At 29.8% G+C, this 13319-nt stretch overlaps 1 protein-coding gene across 1 annotated transcript; it reads left to right on the top strand.

The window, feature by feature from the left end:
* Positions 1–12242: 12242 nt before the first annotated feature.
* LOC130945865 (uncharacterized) lies at positions 12243–12827 on the top strand. Its single transcript, XM_057874560.1, has one exon. The coding sequence runs from the start codon at positions 12243–12245 to the stop codon at positions 12825–12827; it is 585 nt and encodes a 194-aa protein (XP_057730543.1).
* The last annotated feature ends 492 nt before the right edge of the window (positions 12828–13319 follow it).

Genomic DNA, 13319 nt, shown 5'->3' on the forward strand with positions numbered 1-13319 from the left:
TTGTTTCTTTTCGTTGCAGTTTCAGGTCTTTTGGATTAGACAGCCCAAATATTTTTGGTCCTAAAAGCCCATTTATGGCAGACAAGATCATCTTTGTATTTGCTCCCAAAAATGATAGGGTTAAAGAAAAAAAGAGTCCATTATCATATTTAATTTTTTCTGATAATTTCCACAATTTTATATATAATTTTGTTTTTATTTTAAAAAGCACAGCATGGACCTTTGAAATACGTCATGATGAATTTCCTCTCAGAGGCCAATTTGAACTTGTTAACCTTTTTTTTTGTATGGTTGTATACTATATAAGTATATATTACTATTAGTCTTTTTTTTTTTGGTTTCCATATATTACTATTAGTCTATTACTATTAGATTGTGAGATCCTAATATTTGATCGTCTCAAATAATACTGCAAATAGTAGTACCTCAAAATCCAAGACTTCCTACAGTTAGCTGATATAGTTACTTACTTTATTATTATACACATATGATATGAAAATGAAGAGAACCATCTAGACGAACGTATATAATGTCTTAGTGAATTTCGTTTTACTAATTCAATAATAATAATAATAATAATAATAACGTCTTCAACTCTCTATTGTCCCTTTTCTCTCTTCCTGAAAGTCGGTAGATCTAGATCTAGGACTATCATCACCGGTTTTGACCCTTTTTATTGTTTTATTTTTTAATGATTAACAAAATATCTTTCCAGTAATTTTTTAGTCACTTAAAAATTTTCAGAGAATATATCACGCATATCATTGAAAAATAAATTAATAACAAATTGAAAAAAGAAAATCATAATAGAAACATCATTAATTATAAAAAAATACTATGGACTAATATTTTTAGGGAAAAAAAGTAAAAAAATCAGCTAATATTAATTGAAATATAAGATAAAAATATAATAAAGAAAAATGTAATTAACCTAATACTCTCTTAATAATAAAATAATTATTACTGCTGTACATACATGTTCATCTATCCAATGTACTCCAACTAACCACAGTACTTGTTTTATATTTTTTTTTTTCTGTCCTTGTACACGGTTGTAGTATGATTGGAAATCAGCTTAACAAGAGGTTTAGGTATGTGAACTGTGAAGCGATTGCATGAGTTGAACACGATTTCGGCTATTCAAAGGTCGATAGAGACATCATACCCAAAGTTTATTTGACCGTATACGCATGTAGCAACACCGTATTTGCGGGACTCCATCAAATTCATCACATATGATGATGCAAGTTCAAATATAATAAAGCTTAAAATGCATAATGTATTGCTGCTTCTAATTAATTAATGACATCATTTTTGGTCTCTTCTTTTAAATGATAAGCGGAATATAATGTGATTGCTTCTGCATGCTGCCTTCAAAGTTCAAACTAAACCATAGACTACTCAAAGTTTATAGACATAGAGCTGAATTTCTTAGATAATGATAAACTTTAATTTCCCTATCAAGTTAAATGGTCCATCATATAAATTTGGGTTATGACCTGCTTATCTCACACATTATGCAAGTAAAATATTCGTCCTGAAAATAATTTTAGATAATGGCGTTATTTTAAAAAAAAAAAAAGTGAGATAATGTTTTCTATTTTGACACGTATTGCTTTTTTCTTTTTCTAGTTTTAGTTATCTAAAAAAAAAAAATTAAACTATTATAATAATGATATTTAACAGAATGAACTAATAATATAAATGAAACAAATTAAATTTTTTAAAAATTTTAATAGAGAAAAGGAAATATGGAAATCAAAACTAAAATTTAGCTTTCTTTAAATCTTTATTTTACTTAAAATTTTTACTATTTAATTTTGTAAATAAGTTGACAATGGTGATATATATACTATATAGATGCAGAATAAAGAATTGCAACAGCTGATTTACACATATATGGGTGGTCTTATTTTAATTTTTTGGAATAATAAGGAATAATGAACTTTATACTTTTCAATTATAAAATTTTTTATATCATTTTATAGTATTATTTATTCTAAAAATTTAAATTAATAAAAAAAGATATATAAATAATTATATTTTTAATAAACATTTGTACACGTTTAGCCCTTTACTTACAATAAATACATAAATATTTTTTCTAAAAGGAGATGATGACCCCATATATATAACACTATACATAGTTATTAGTTATTAGGATAGTTATGAAAATTGAACGGAATCGAAAATTATTGGCCAATTCATCAGTTTGGTTCTTATTTAAAGCTAAGCCATTTGTTTTAAAATTGGTGACGAATTAATTAGAAAAACCAACAAAAATCGATAAACTAGATTGAATCCGAATTTGACCCATTTTTCAACTAAGCTAATTTTTTTTAAAAGGGGAGGAAAACCCAACTAAAGACTGATAGACCATATATATATATATATATATATATATATATATATATATATATATATATATATATATATATATATATATATATATATATATATATATACTTTTAGTCGTTAATTAATTATTACAGTTACATGTTGTTATATAGTCTTAATATATTATTACAGTTACATGTTGTTGGATTTAGTTTGGTGTTCTTGCTATTGTAAATTTGCTAAATTATAATGGTTAGTATATTGATGATTAATTAAATTAATTATTAATTAAGTTGTTGCTTTATTTGATTTTGCTACTGTGCTACCTACTATTTATATACTTAAATGGGATTATAAAACTGTAGTTGGTGTTACATATGTATTGAATAAAGTATTATATTTGTCTATAATATTTAGAATAAGAATAAAATTAAAATAATTAATTTATTTAGAATAAAAATAATATAATTAAGAGTAATTTATTTAAATATAATTAAAAAATAATTGAATAGTTATTTACGGTAAGAGTTGATATTGTTAAAAAATAAAATTAAAATTTATTTTAAAATAAAAATAAAATTTAAATAAATTAAATATTAAAAAAATTTAGTAAATTAGAGATAAAAAACTGAAAAAGTATAATTTAGACTTTATTGTATTTATTGTATATGTATTATATTTTTTTTCTGTTTTTGCAAATTCATGTACTAATTATTCTATAAATATTTTATCATAAATAAAAATTTTTTAAAGAGTAAAACTAAAAAAATATATTTACTTTGAATAAAAATAATATGATTAAAAAATAATTAAATAATTATATATCCTAAAAAAATTAATATTATTAAAGAATAAAATTAAAATTATTTTAAAATTAAAAATAATATTTATTTAAATTATATATTAAAAAATTTAATACATTAAAAATAAAAAAATATATCATTTATATTTTATTATAAAATTTTACTAATTTTATGTCCTAAGACATATATTAAACATATCATAAAAAATATTTCATAAATTTATTACAAAATTAATTTTGTATATTTTTAAATATACTTTTAAAACACAAATTAATTAAATCTTTTATTATATCTATCGAGATATATATATATATATATATATATATAAATGCTCTACCGTTAAACTAATTAAATTTTTAAACTAATAAATTAATAATTAAATTCGACGACCGACTCGGATTTTAGAACTTTATTTATTAAATACGCTGGTACACACAACCAAGCATGGGAAATAGGGAAAGAGAGGGCAACCGCATAAATTAACTATTATATCTGTTATAAAATAAATAAAAAAGATATAATAATATATAAAATAAATATGTATAAATAGAAGATTTTAATATTAATATTCTATTATAACGATAATAATATATATTAATATTGTATTTGTAATATACAAAGAGAAAAAGTAAAGAAGTGCTTTATATTGTAGTGTATATAAGAAAGAGAAAAAATATTTGTTTGTATTATTGTTGTAACTGTATGAATTACTTCATATCAAGTTCTCTATTTATATGTATATATGAGTATCATTTTCAAACTTTATTAAATATGATTCTCCTTGAAAACTTGAGCCTTGTAGAAAATGGACATCCACCTCAAGCTATCTTATCACAACACTTCTTCTTGGATGACCATTTCGGAATATGAATCATTAAAATATTATTAAAGAAAAACTTAGTGGGAAAAAAACTTTAGTGAAGGAAAAAGAGTACAATATCCTTTGTGATGGGAACTGCCTCATTAAAAACATTGTCAAGAAAAATCCAATAGGAAAAAAACATGACCAAAGAAAAAAGAGTACAGTCTCCTCCTTTTATCGACATCATTTAATGTCTCGAAATCGGCGCATCCCAATCTCATATACCAATCTTTTAAAGGAGGATTTTGGGAGTGACTTTGTGAATAAATCTGCCAGATTGTCACTTAAGCGGATCTGTTAGACATCAATTGTCCCCTAATTTTGAAGATCATGAATGAAGAATAATTTGGGAGAAATATGCTTTGTTCTATCGCCTTTGATGTATCCGTCTTTAAGTTGAGCAATGCATGCTGTATTATCTTCAAATAGGACAGTTGGAGCTATCTTATGATTAATCAGTCCACATTATGACAGAATATATTGGATCAAACTCCTGAGCCAAAAACACTCACGACTTGCTTCATGAATCGCTAGTATTTCGGCATGACTAGAGGATGTTGCAGCAATCGTCTGTTTCGTGAACCTCCATGATATAGCTGTTCCACCATATGTGAACAGGTCTCCTGTTTGAGATCTCCCTTTATGTGGATCAAACAAGTATCCAACATATGCATAGCCAACTAGTTGTGACTTGGATTCATAGGGATAGAACAATCCCATATCAACCGTTCCATAAAGATATCGAAAGATTTGTTTGATTCCATTCCAATGTCTTTTAATTGGAGAGGAAATATATCTTGCTAGTAAATTCACATCAAATGATATATCGGGTCTTGTATTATTAGCAAGATACATTAGCGCTCCAATGGCACTGAGATATGGTACTTCAAGACCAAGGATATCTTCATCTTCCTCTTTAGGACGGAATTGATCCTTTTCCACATCCAAAGATCTTACGATCATTGGGGTACTCAAGGAATGTGACTTATCCATATAAAATCTTTTCAAAATCTTCTCTGTGTATGTTGTTTGATGAATAAAGATCCCATTTTTTATATGCTCGATCTGCAGGTCGAGACAAAATTTAGTCCTTCCAAGATCTTTCATCTCAAACTCTTTTTTTAGAGTTTTTATAATTGTTGGAATCTCTTCAAGAGTTCAAATGATATTTAAATCATCAACGTACACAGCAATTATAATGAATCCAGATGCAGATTTCTTTAAGAAAACACATGGACAGATATTATCATTTTTTAATCTATTTTTTGCCAGATACTCAGTAAGACGATTATACCACAGTCGTCCAGATTGCTTTAGACCATATAAAGATCTTTGCAATTTGACTAAGTATAACCCCTGCGAATATTCATTGGATGGTTTAGATATCTTTAGTCCTTCAAGAACTTTCATATAGATATCCCAATCTAATGAGCCGTATAAATAGGTTGTTACCACATCCATTAAATGCATATGCAGTTTATGATATGCAGATAAACTGACCAAATAACGCAATATTATCGCATCCACTACAGGAGAATACGTTTCTTCATAATCTATACCAGGTCTCTGTGAAAAACCTTGTGCTACAAGTCGAGCTTTGTAGCGTACAATTTCATTTTTCTCATTTTGTTTTCTCACAAATACCCATCGGTATCCCACAGGTTTTACATCTTCAGGTGTACGGACTACAAGTCCAAAGACTTCACGTTTTACAAGTGAGTCTAATTCAGCCTTCATGACTTCTTTCCATTTTGGCCAATCATTTCTTTGTCAACATTTTTTTACTGATGTTGGCTCAAGATCCTTACTTTTATGCATGATATTTAATGCCACATTATATGCAAATATTTCATTGACAATTATCTTATTTCGGTCCTATTTCTTTCCTGTAAAGACATAATTTATTGAGATCTCGTCATTTTCACAATTTCCAGGTACCTGAACGCCTTTTGGCGTTAAAACTATATTAGAATTTTGGATAAATACAGGTGTCTTTACTATGTCTTTTTCAATAGGAATAATATTTACCTCTTTTCTTTTTCAAGGATTTTTGTCTTTGGAACCGACAGGTCTGCCACGCTTCTGGCATGAATTTGTTTCAGTGGCTATTTGTCTGACTAGGACATCAATTCGAATTGGGGGCATTTTCCGCTGGTATATAAGACTTGGTTATCCTCTTTGTATCGAAAAATGCATCAGGCAATTCATTTGCTATTCTTTGCAAATGTATAATCTTTTGAGCTTTTAGTTCACATTTTTCTGATTGAGGATCTAAATGCATTAAGGATGATGCATTCCAATTAAGTTCCTTTTCAGGAAGCTTATTCTCTCCCGCTAATATTGAAAATTTTGATTTATCAAAATGATAATTCGTAAACCGGGATTTAAATACATCTTCAGTTTGTATCTCAAGATACCTCACTATAGAGGGAGAATCATATCCAACATATATCCCCAATTTTCTTTGGGGTCCCATTTTGGTGTAAAAAGGTGGTGCAATAGGAACATATATCGCACACCCAAATATTCTTAAATGGGAAACATTTGGCTGCTGGCCAAAGGCTAATTGCATAGGAGAGAACTAATGGTAACTCATTGGCCTCAAACGAAAAAGTGTTGCGACATATAGAATAGCATGCCCCCAAAACGAGGTTAGGAGATTTGTTCTCATAAGTAAGGGTCTAGCAATTAATTGCAGGCGTTTAATAAGTGATTCTGCTAACCTATTTTGTGTGTGAACATGAGCTACTGGATGTTCAACACATATTCCATTAGTCATACAATAAGTATCAAAAGCTTGGGAAGTAAATTCACCATCATTATCAAGACGAATTGCTTTGATTGGATTTTCTGGAAATTGTGATTTTAATCGAATAATTTGAGCCAGTAATCTCGCAAACGCCAGGTTGCGAGAAGACAATAAGCACACATATGACCATCTCGAAGATGTGTCTATCATGACCATAAAATATCTAAAAGATCCACATGGTGGATGAATAGGTCCACATATATCACCTTGAATCCTTTCTAGGAATTCAGATGACTCAAATCCAATATTTACTGGTGATGGTCTTAAAATTAACTTCCCTTGAGAACATGCAGCACAACAAAATTCACTAGATTTAAGAATCTTCTGGTTCTTTAGTGAATGTCCATGAGAATTTTCAATAATTCTCCACATCATGGTTGTTCCCGGATGACCCAATCGGTCATGCCAAGTTATGAATTCATTTGGGCTAGTAAATTTCTGGTTTACAGTGGCATGTGATTCAATTACACTAATTTTGGTATAATATAACCCAGATGAAAGTGAGGGCAACTTTTCTAATATAACCTTTTTATTTGAATCATGAGTTGTGATATATAAGTACTCATGACTTCTCTCATTCATAGTCTCAATATGATATCCATTTCGGCGAATATTTTTAAAACTCAACAAGTTTCTTAGAGAGTTGGTAGACAATAGTGCATTATTTATTATGAATTTTGCTCCTCCGATAAACAAAATTATACCTCTTCCGGAGCCTTCAATCACATTGCCTGAGCCAATAATAGTATTAACATATTCTTCTTTTGGCACAAGATGAGTAAAATATATATCACTTTTGATAATGGTGTGCGAACTTGCACTATCTGCAAGACATACATCTTTATTATATATCTTTGCAACTTTTTTCAAAGATAAATAATAATAAAATGAGTAGTAATACATGCACAGTCAAATTGAATTATTGATTGGAATTATTTTTCTTTAAGAAACACTATACATAATGTCATACACTAAAATTTTATCATTATCACTATTATTATTAAAACTTGACATATTTAATGATTTCAAAATTCTTAAACATAAATATTAATATTTTATTATTTATATACATCATATTTGAAACTTAAATACATAGAAAATAAAACTTAACAATAAGTTTCTTACATTATTTATTTACATGAATACTTAACAATCTCACATTTTAAACTAGGAAAAGTCTAGAGGGCCAGCAACTTTTGTATTTTCTGGCCAACACTTAACCATCAAAACAAAAGTGAGTGATCTCCCACCAGTAGATGTAATCTCACACTATTAAAAATACTATTGATGGTCAATTGATGGTTACAAAACACCAAAATTGCTGCCCCCTAGCATTCCTCTTTAAACTATTCCATTATTGATCAAATGACCAATATTTTCTTCAAGATTCTCAAAGAAATCTGACACATCATAATGAGTGGTGAAATTTTCAGCATCATTTGAAACAAAATTTGTTTCCTTTTCTTTGTCATATTTTTTCAAATATGCTTGATAAAGATCAACTAGGTGCCTTGGTGTACGACAGGTACGCGACCAATGGCCCTTTCCACCACAACGAAAACATTTATCTATCATCTGTTGATTTATTTTGCCCAATATTTCTTTCTTTATACCACTTCTGGTGAGATCCTCTCTTGTGAACATAATTCCTTTTCCTTCCATAATTTTTCTTGTTACCAAAACCTTGCCATTTACCTATTCTGGGGTAATGATTTGCCGCATTTACTTTAGGAAATGGGGCGGTGCCAGCTGGGCGCACTTCATGATTCTTTAAGAGCAACTCAAGAAATTTGCTCAGAATATTTTTAAATCCTTTTTCTCGATACTGCTGCTACAGGAGCACATTCGAGGCATGGAAGGTTGAGAAAGTTTTCTCTACCATATCATTATCAGTTATCTTTTTTCCACATAATTTCATTTGTGAGGTGATTCGAAACATTGCTGAATTATATTCATTTATGGATTTAAAATCCTGTAGACACAAGTGCATCTATTCATATCGGACTTGAGGAAGTATCACCGTCTTTTGATGATTATACCTTTCTTCAAGATCTTTCCACAGATCTGCAGGATCTTTTAATGTGAGATATTCATTTTTCAATCCTTCGTCAAGATGACGACGAAGAAAAATCATGGCCTTGACTTTATCCTTCTATGATACATTATTTTCAGTCTTAATGGTATCTCCAAGATCTATTGAATCAAGATGGATTTCAGCATCTAGTATCCATGATAAATAGTTGTTTCCAGATATATCAAGAGTATTAAATTCAAGATGAGAGAGCTTCGACATAATAAAATTTGTTACCTGAGTCTTCTTAAAATTTGGTCAGAGTCTCGTGCTCATAACATGTTATAAAATAAATAAAGAAGATATAATAAAATATAAAATAAATATGGATAAATAGAAGACTCTAATATTAATATCCTACCATAACGATAATAATACATATTAATATTGTACTTGTAGTATATGAAGAGAGAAAGTAAAAAAGTGCTTTATATTGTAGTGTATATAAGAAAGAAAGAATATTTATTTGTATTATTATTGTAACTGTGTGTATTACTTCATTTCTGGTTCTCTATTTATAGGCATACATGGGCATCATTTTCAAACTTCATTAAATATGATTCTCTTTGAAAAGCTGAGCCTTGTGGAAAATAGGCATCTACCTCAGGCTATTTTATCACAACAATATCCAATTTATTTTGGTCGAGCAATCAATTTATTTGTCTGCTTAAATAGTATTAGGAATTTAAATTTTACTTTATACATATAATAATTTATTGACTAATAATAGACTCTTAATTAAAATTTAGATTCGTAACAAATTAAGTCTTGGCCTATTAAATTAAGAGTGTTTGTACAAAAAAATAATTTTTTCTCGACATAAAGGTATTTTGACTGCTAACAGTTTCGATTACAGAAGTAATAATTTTGACTACAAAAAACGGAAACAGATAAGCTGAAATCGAAGAAAAATGCTACAAAGAACGTCGAAATCGAAAGGTAGATTTTCCTTAAACATCAAAGTTTGCTGCTCGACCTTTAAATTAAGTAAAAAACATGGATGCAAAATTTGAGGAGCAATTCGAAGAAAACATAAGATTTGAAAACCAAATGAGACGTGAATGTCAAAATTTGGGGGTCAAGATTCTTCATGGTCGACACAAGGTCATGATTGAGAAAAAATAAGAAATAAGATAGTGGACAATATGATATATGGCAAATCAATCTCTATGATCTATAAATAGTAGAAATTCCAGAAGAGTTTAAAGACTTCAATAAAAAACACTAGATCATCACATAAACTCATAAAATTTTTACTCTTCGCGATACTCAACTTTTAACTTGTTTTCTTTTGTTTATTTGACTCATTGTCTTTCATTTATATTTTATCGTTATTCTCTTCTCTTTACTATTCACGTTTACGTTTCATTGATTTTAAAATTTTCTCTGCTCATTTATTTATCTATTTATTTTATCTTGTTTAATATAAATCTGTCCCTAATAATTTCAACCCCAAGTCATTTCGACACTATTGCTAAATAATTTTTGGGTTGAGTTAACTTTTTTCTAGAGGATTCGTATCTGCTTTTTGAATTGAGATCTTAATCCAAGCTCGATTCAACACCCTGTCAAGATATACCAAAAATCGAGTGAAACAAAGAGATACCGAGAAAAAATCTATTATATTTATTATATCTATTATCTATTATATATTACAAATTTTATAACCAAAATGTACCATATTTCACTTTCTTATTGCAATTGAAATCAAATATTTTCTTCCAAAATTAAGGAATTCTTTCATTCTCCTTACTAATTTTACAATCAAAATATGACATATGTAACTGTTGATCGAAAAATGTTTTTCGATCCAAGTAAGATGAATCAAAACAAGTTGTATGACTTTTTCGAGAAGATACGAGGTCGAGATGAAGTTGAAAGTATTCGGCTCTAATTCAGGTTTTGAATGTGCTGCCAATCAAAAAAGCCAAATCGAGTAAGAGTCTCGATTCGAAGAATAAGGAAGAGCTGTTCGAGTGTTGATGGAAGCGGGAAAGTTTGTGGCTTTTATCACACGAGAAAAATATTGGAAATATCCACAATCACACAATGGGGACGGCTACCAAGAGTTATTGCATTTTGAATTTGTGATTTTTTATTTAATTGTAATTAATTATCATCAAATTAACCGTTATGTAAGATAGTCTATAAATACTGTAAAGTGTTAGGAAATAAGGGTTGAAACTTTCACTTAGAAAAATCACTCTAAGCATTCTCACATCTCAGCGATTTCCTGAGTTTGCGATCGAGTTACACTTTCTGTAGGGTTCCTTCCACTTTCTTCTTCAATTTATTTTCTTTTCTGTAAAACTTAACATTTCAATCAAGTTTATTCTTCAAGTGTTCTTTACTTCCTTTGATTATTTTATCTTTCTGCACTTTATTCTATTTAATTAGTCTTTCAATTTAATTTAAATTATTGTTATTGCTTTTCTTTTAATTTTCAAGCAAATCTTCATTTTCATAATTTATTTAGTTTTTTATTTAAGAACTTTAATTTTCGAATTGTACTTATCAATTTTACAAATTTATTTTATTCTTCCATTGTTGAAACTTGTCTAATCTAAGATACTTTGATGCACTTCTAGAAAACTGGTACTCGCATAGAGGAGTTGGTTTCGCTCACAGACTATTAGAATCAAACCACCATTGATTTGCTAAAAATTGAGTAAATGAATTGGCACGCCTGGTGGGACAGTTTTAAATTGAAGTGTGTCAAAATAACTGCTTTCTAGTCATTTCCTAGTGTATGCGATTATGAAGTGGGAAGATCATTCACATGGCTGATGAATTATTAAATGTGAATGGTGGTTCTTCCACCAATGATAGCATACAGGTGTCCATGTAACAAGCCGACGTGTCTTCACGTTCGGAAGGTGCAATCGGAACTGAAAGCATAGTCGTCACGACTATTCAGACTGGAAATGTTGGACGCAATACTCGTCCACGTGGCCCTGTGCCACCGTATCAACCTCCATTAACCGCTGTTTGGCCCCTTATGGTCTTCCTACTGGATATACCCCACCGGTGGGCAGATTTATGCTGCCTATCCACTTTGGGAATACAAATGGAGTGAATAATATGTAAAATCCACAACAACAATATGAGTATTCTCGTGAGTATCATGCGGGTTCCACTTCGAATGCTACCAATTCAATGGCAGTATATCGACAACAAGTGGAGGAGAGTCACCATGATTTGGTTAATTTATTGACTCAGCAAATGAATACAGTTTTGAATCCCATGATGGCCGATCATGAATCGAGATTCGAGCGTCTTGCTAGACAAGTCGAGAGGATTGCTCGAATCGTCGATTATAATGAAGGCTAGAGGCATAACGCTCGAGGAACTAATGAGGGGATGTACAATATTTTTCAAAATGAAAATCATCTTCCAAATCGAGAAAATCCTTGTTTGGTTCATCGAAATGAGAATGCCGATGATGTTTTACATGGATTACATGGTGATCGTTATCACGTCACCCGAATTGTAGAGAAAGTTTTAAATCGGGTTGGATTAAATGTTGGTTTTATGAATCAGCCACATTTTGTGTTTGCTTTTCCCCAAGTAGTTCAAATGGTTGAAGTGCCAAGAGGGGTAAAAAATCCGAAAATAACTACAAAATTTGCTGGAGAAGTTGGAGAATCGATGACTGAACATGTTGCTCGTTATTTGGTCGAGATTGGGAACCTAGCCAATGATGAAAATTTGAAAATGAAATTTTTTCCTTCGTCATTGACGAAAAATGCATTTACATGGTTCTCGAATCTTAGACCAAATTCGATTACAACATGGAATCAGTTAGAAACTGCTTTTCACGCTCAGTTTTATCGAGGAGAAATGAACGTAGCAGTTACTGATTTAGTAGCTTTGAAATGTGAAGATGGTGAAACCATCGACGACTATTTAATACGTTTCAAAAATGCTAGAGTAGGTGCTATGTGACATTACCTGAAAATGAGATAGTGAAAATAGCAACTATGGGGTTGAAATTTTATATGCGCAGGAAACTACTTAATGTGCATATTCCTGACTTGGCTCATCTGGCTGAAAAGGTTCGATAGACTGAGCTAATGAAAAAGGAGAAAGAAAAACATAGAACTGAACAGAGGTCAAAAAGTAAACCGTTTACTCGAAAAGAGAAGGTTGCTTATGTAACCATGGAATCCTCAGAGGAGAAAATCGAATTCGAAACGGAAGTCGATTTGGCCGAACTTAAGAAAGGCCCTCTATATGTTTGTTCTTTATTGAAAAAACTCCCTGGTAGTGAAAAGTTGAATGATTCAAAACTTAAAGTGGAAAGAAATATAGTTTTGTTACATCGAAATCTGACCAGATTTTCGATGTGTTGCTGAAAGATAAACAATTGGTTTTACTTGAGGGTAGAACTTTGCTTTCTGTAAAAGATTTAAAAGGAAAATCTTATTGCAAATTTCA

This window comes from Arachis stenosperma, chromosome 8, assembly GCF_014773155.1.
Source record: "Arachis stenosperma cultivar V10309 chromosome 8, arast.V10309.gnm1.PFL2, whole genome shotgun sequence".
In the NCBI taxonomy this organism is placed as follows: Eukaryota; Viridiplantae; Streptophyta; class Magnoliopsida; order Fabales; family Fabaceae; genus Arachis; species Arachis stenosperma.

Excerpts from the sequence above, each read along its gene's own strand:
- LOC130945865 (XM_057874560.1), top strand. The coding sequence starts at position 12,243 with ATGTACAATATTTTTCAAAATGAAAATCATCTTCCAAATCGAGAAAAT.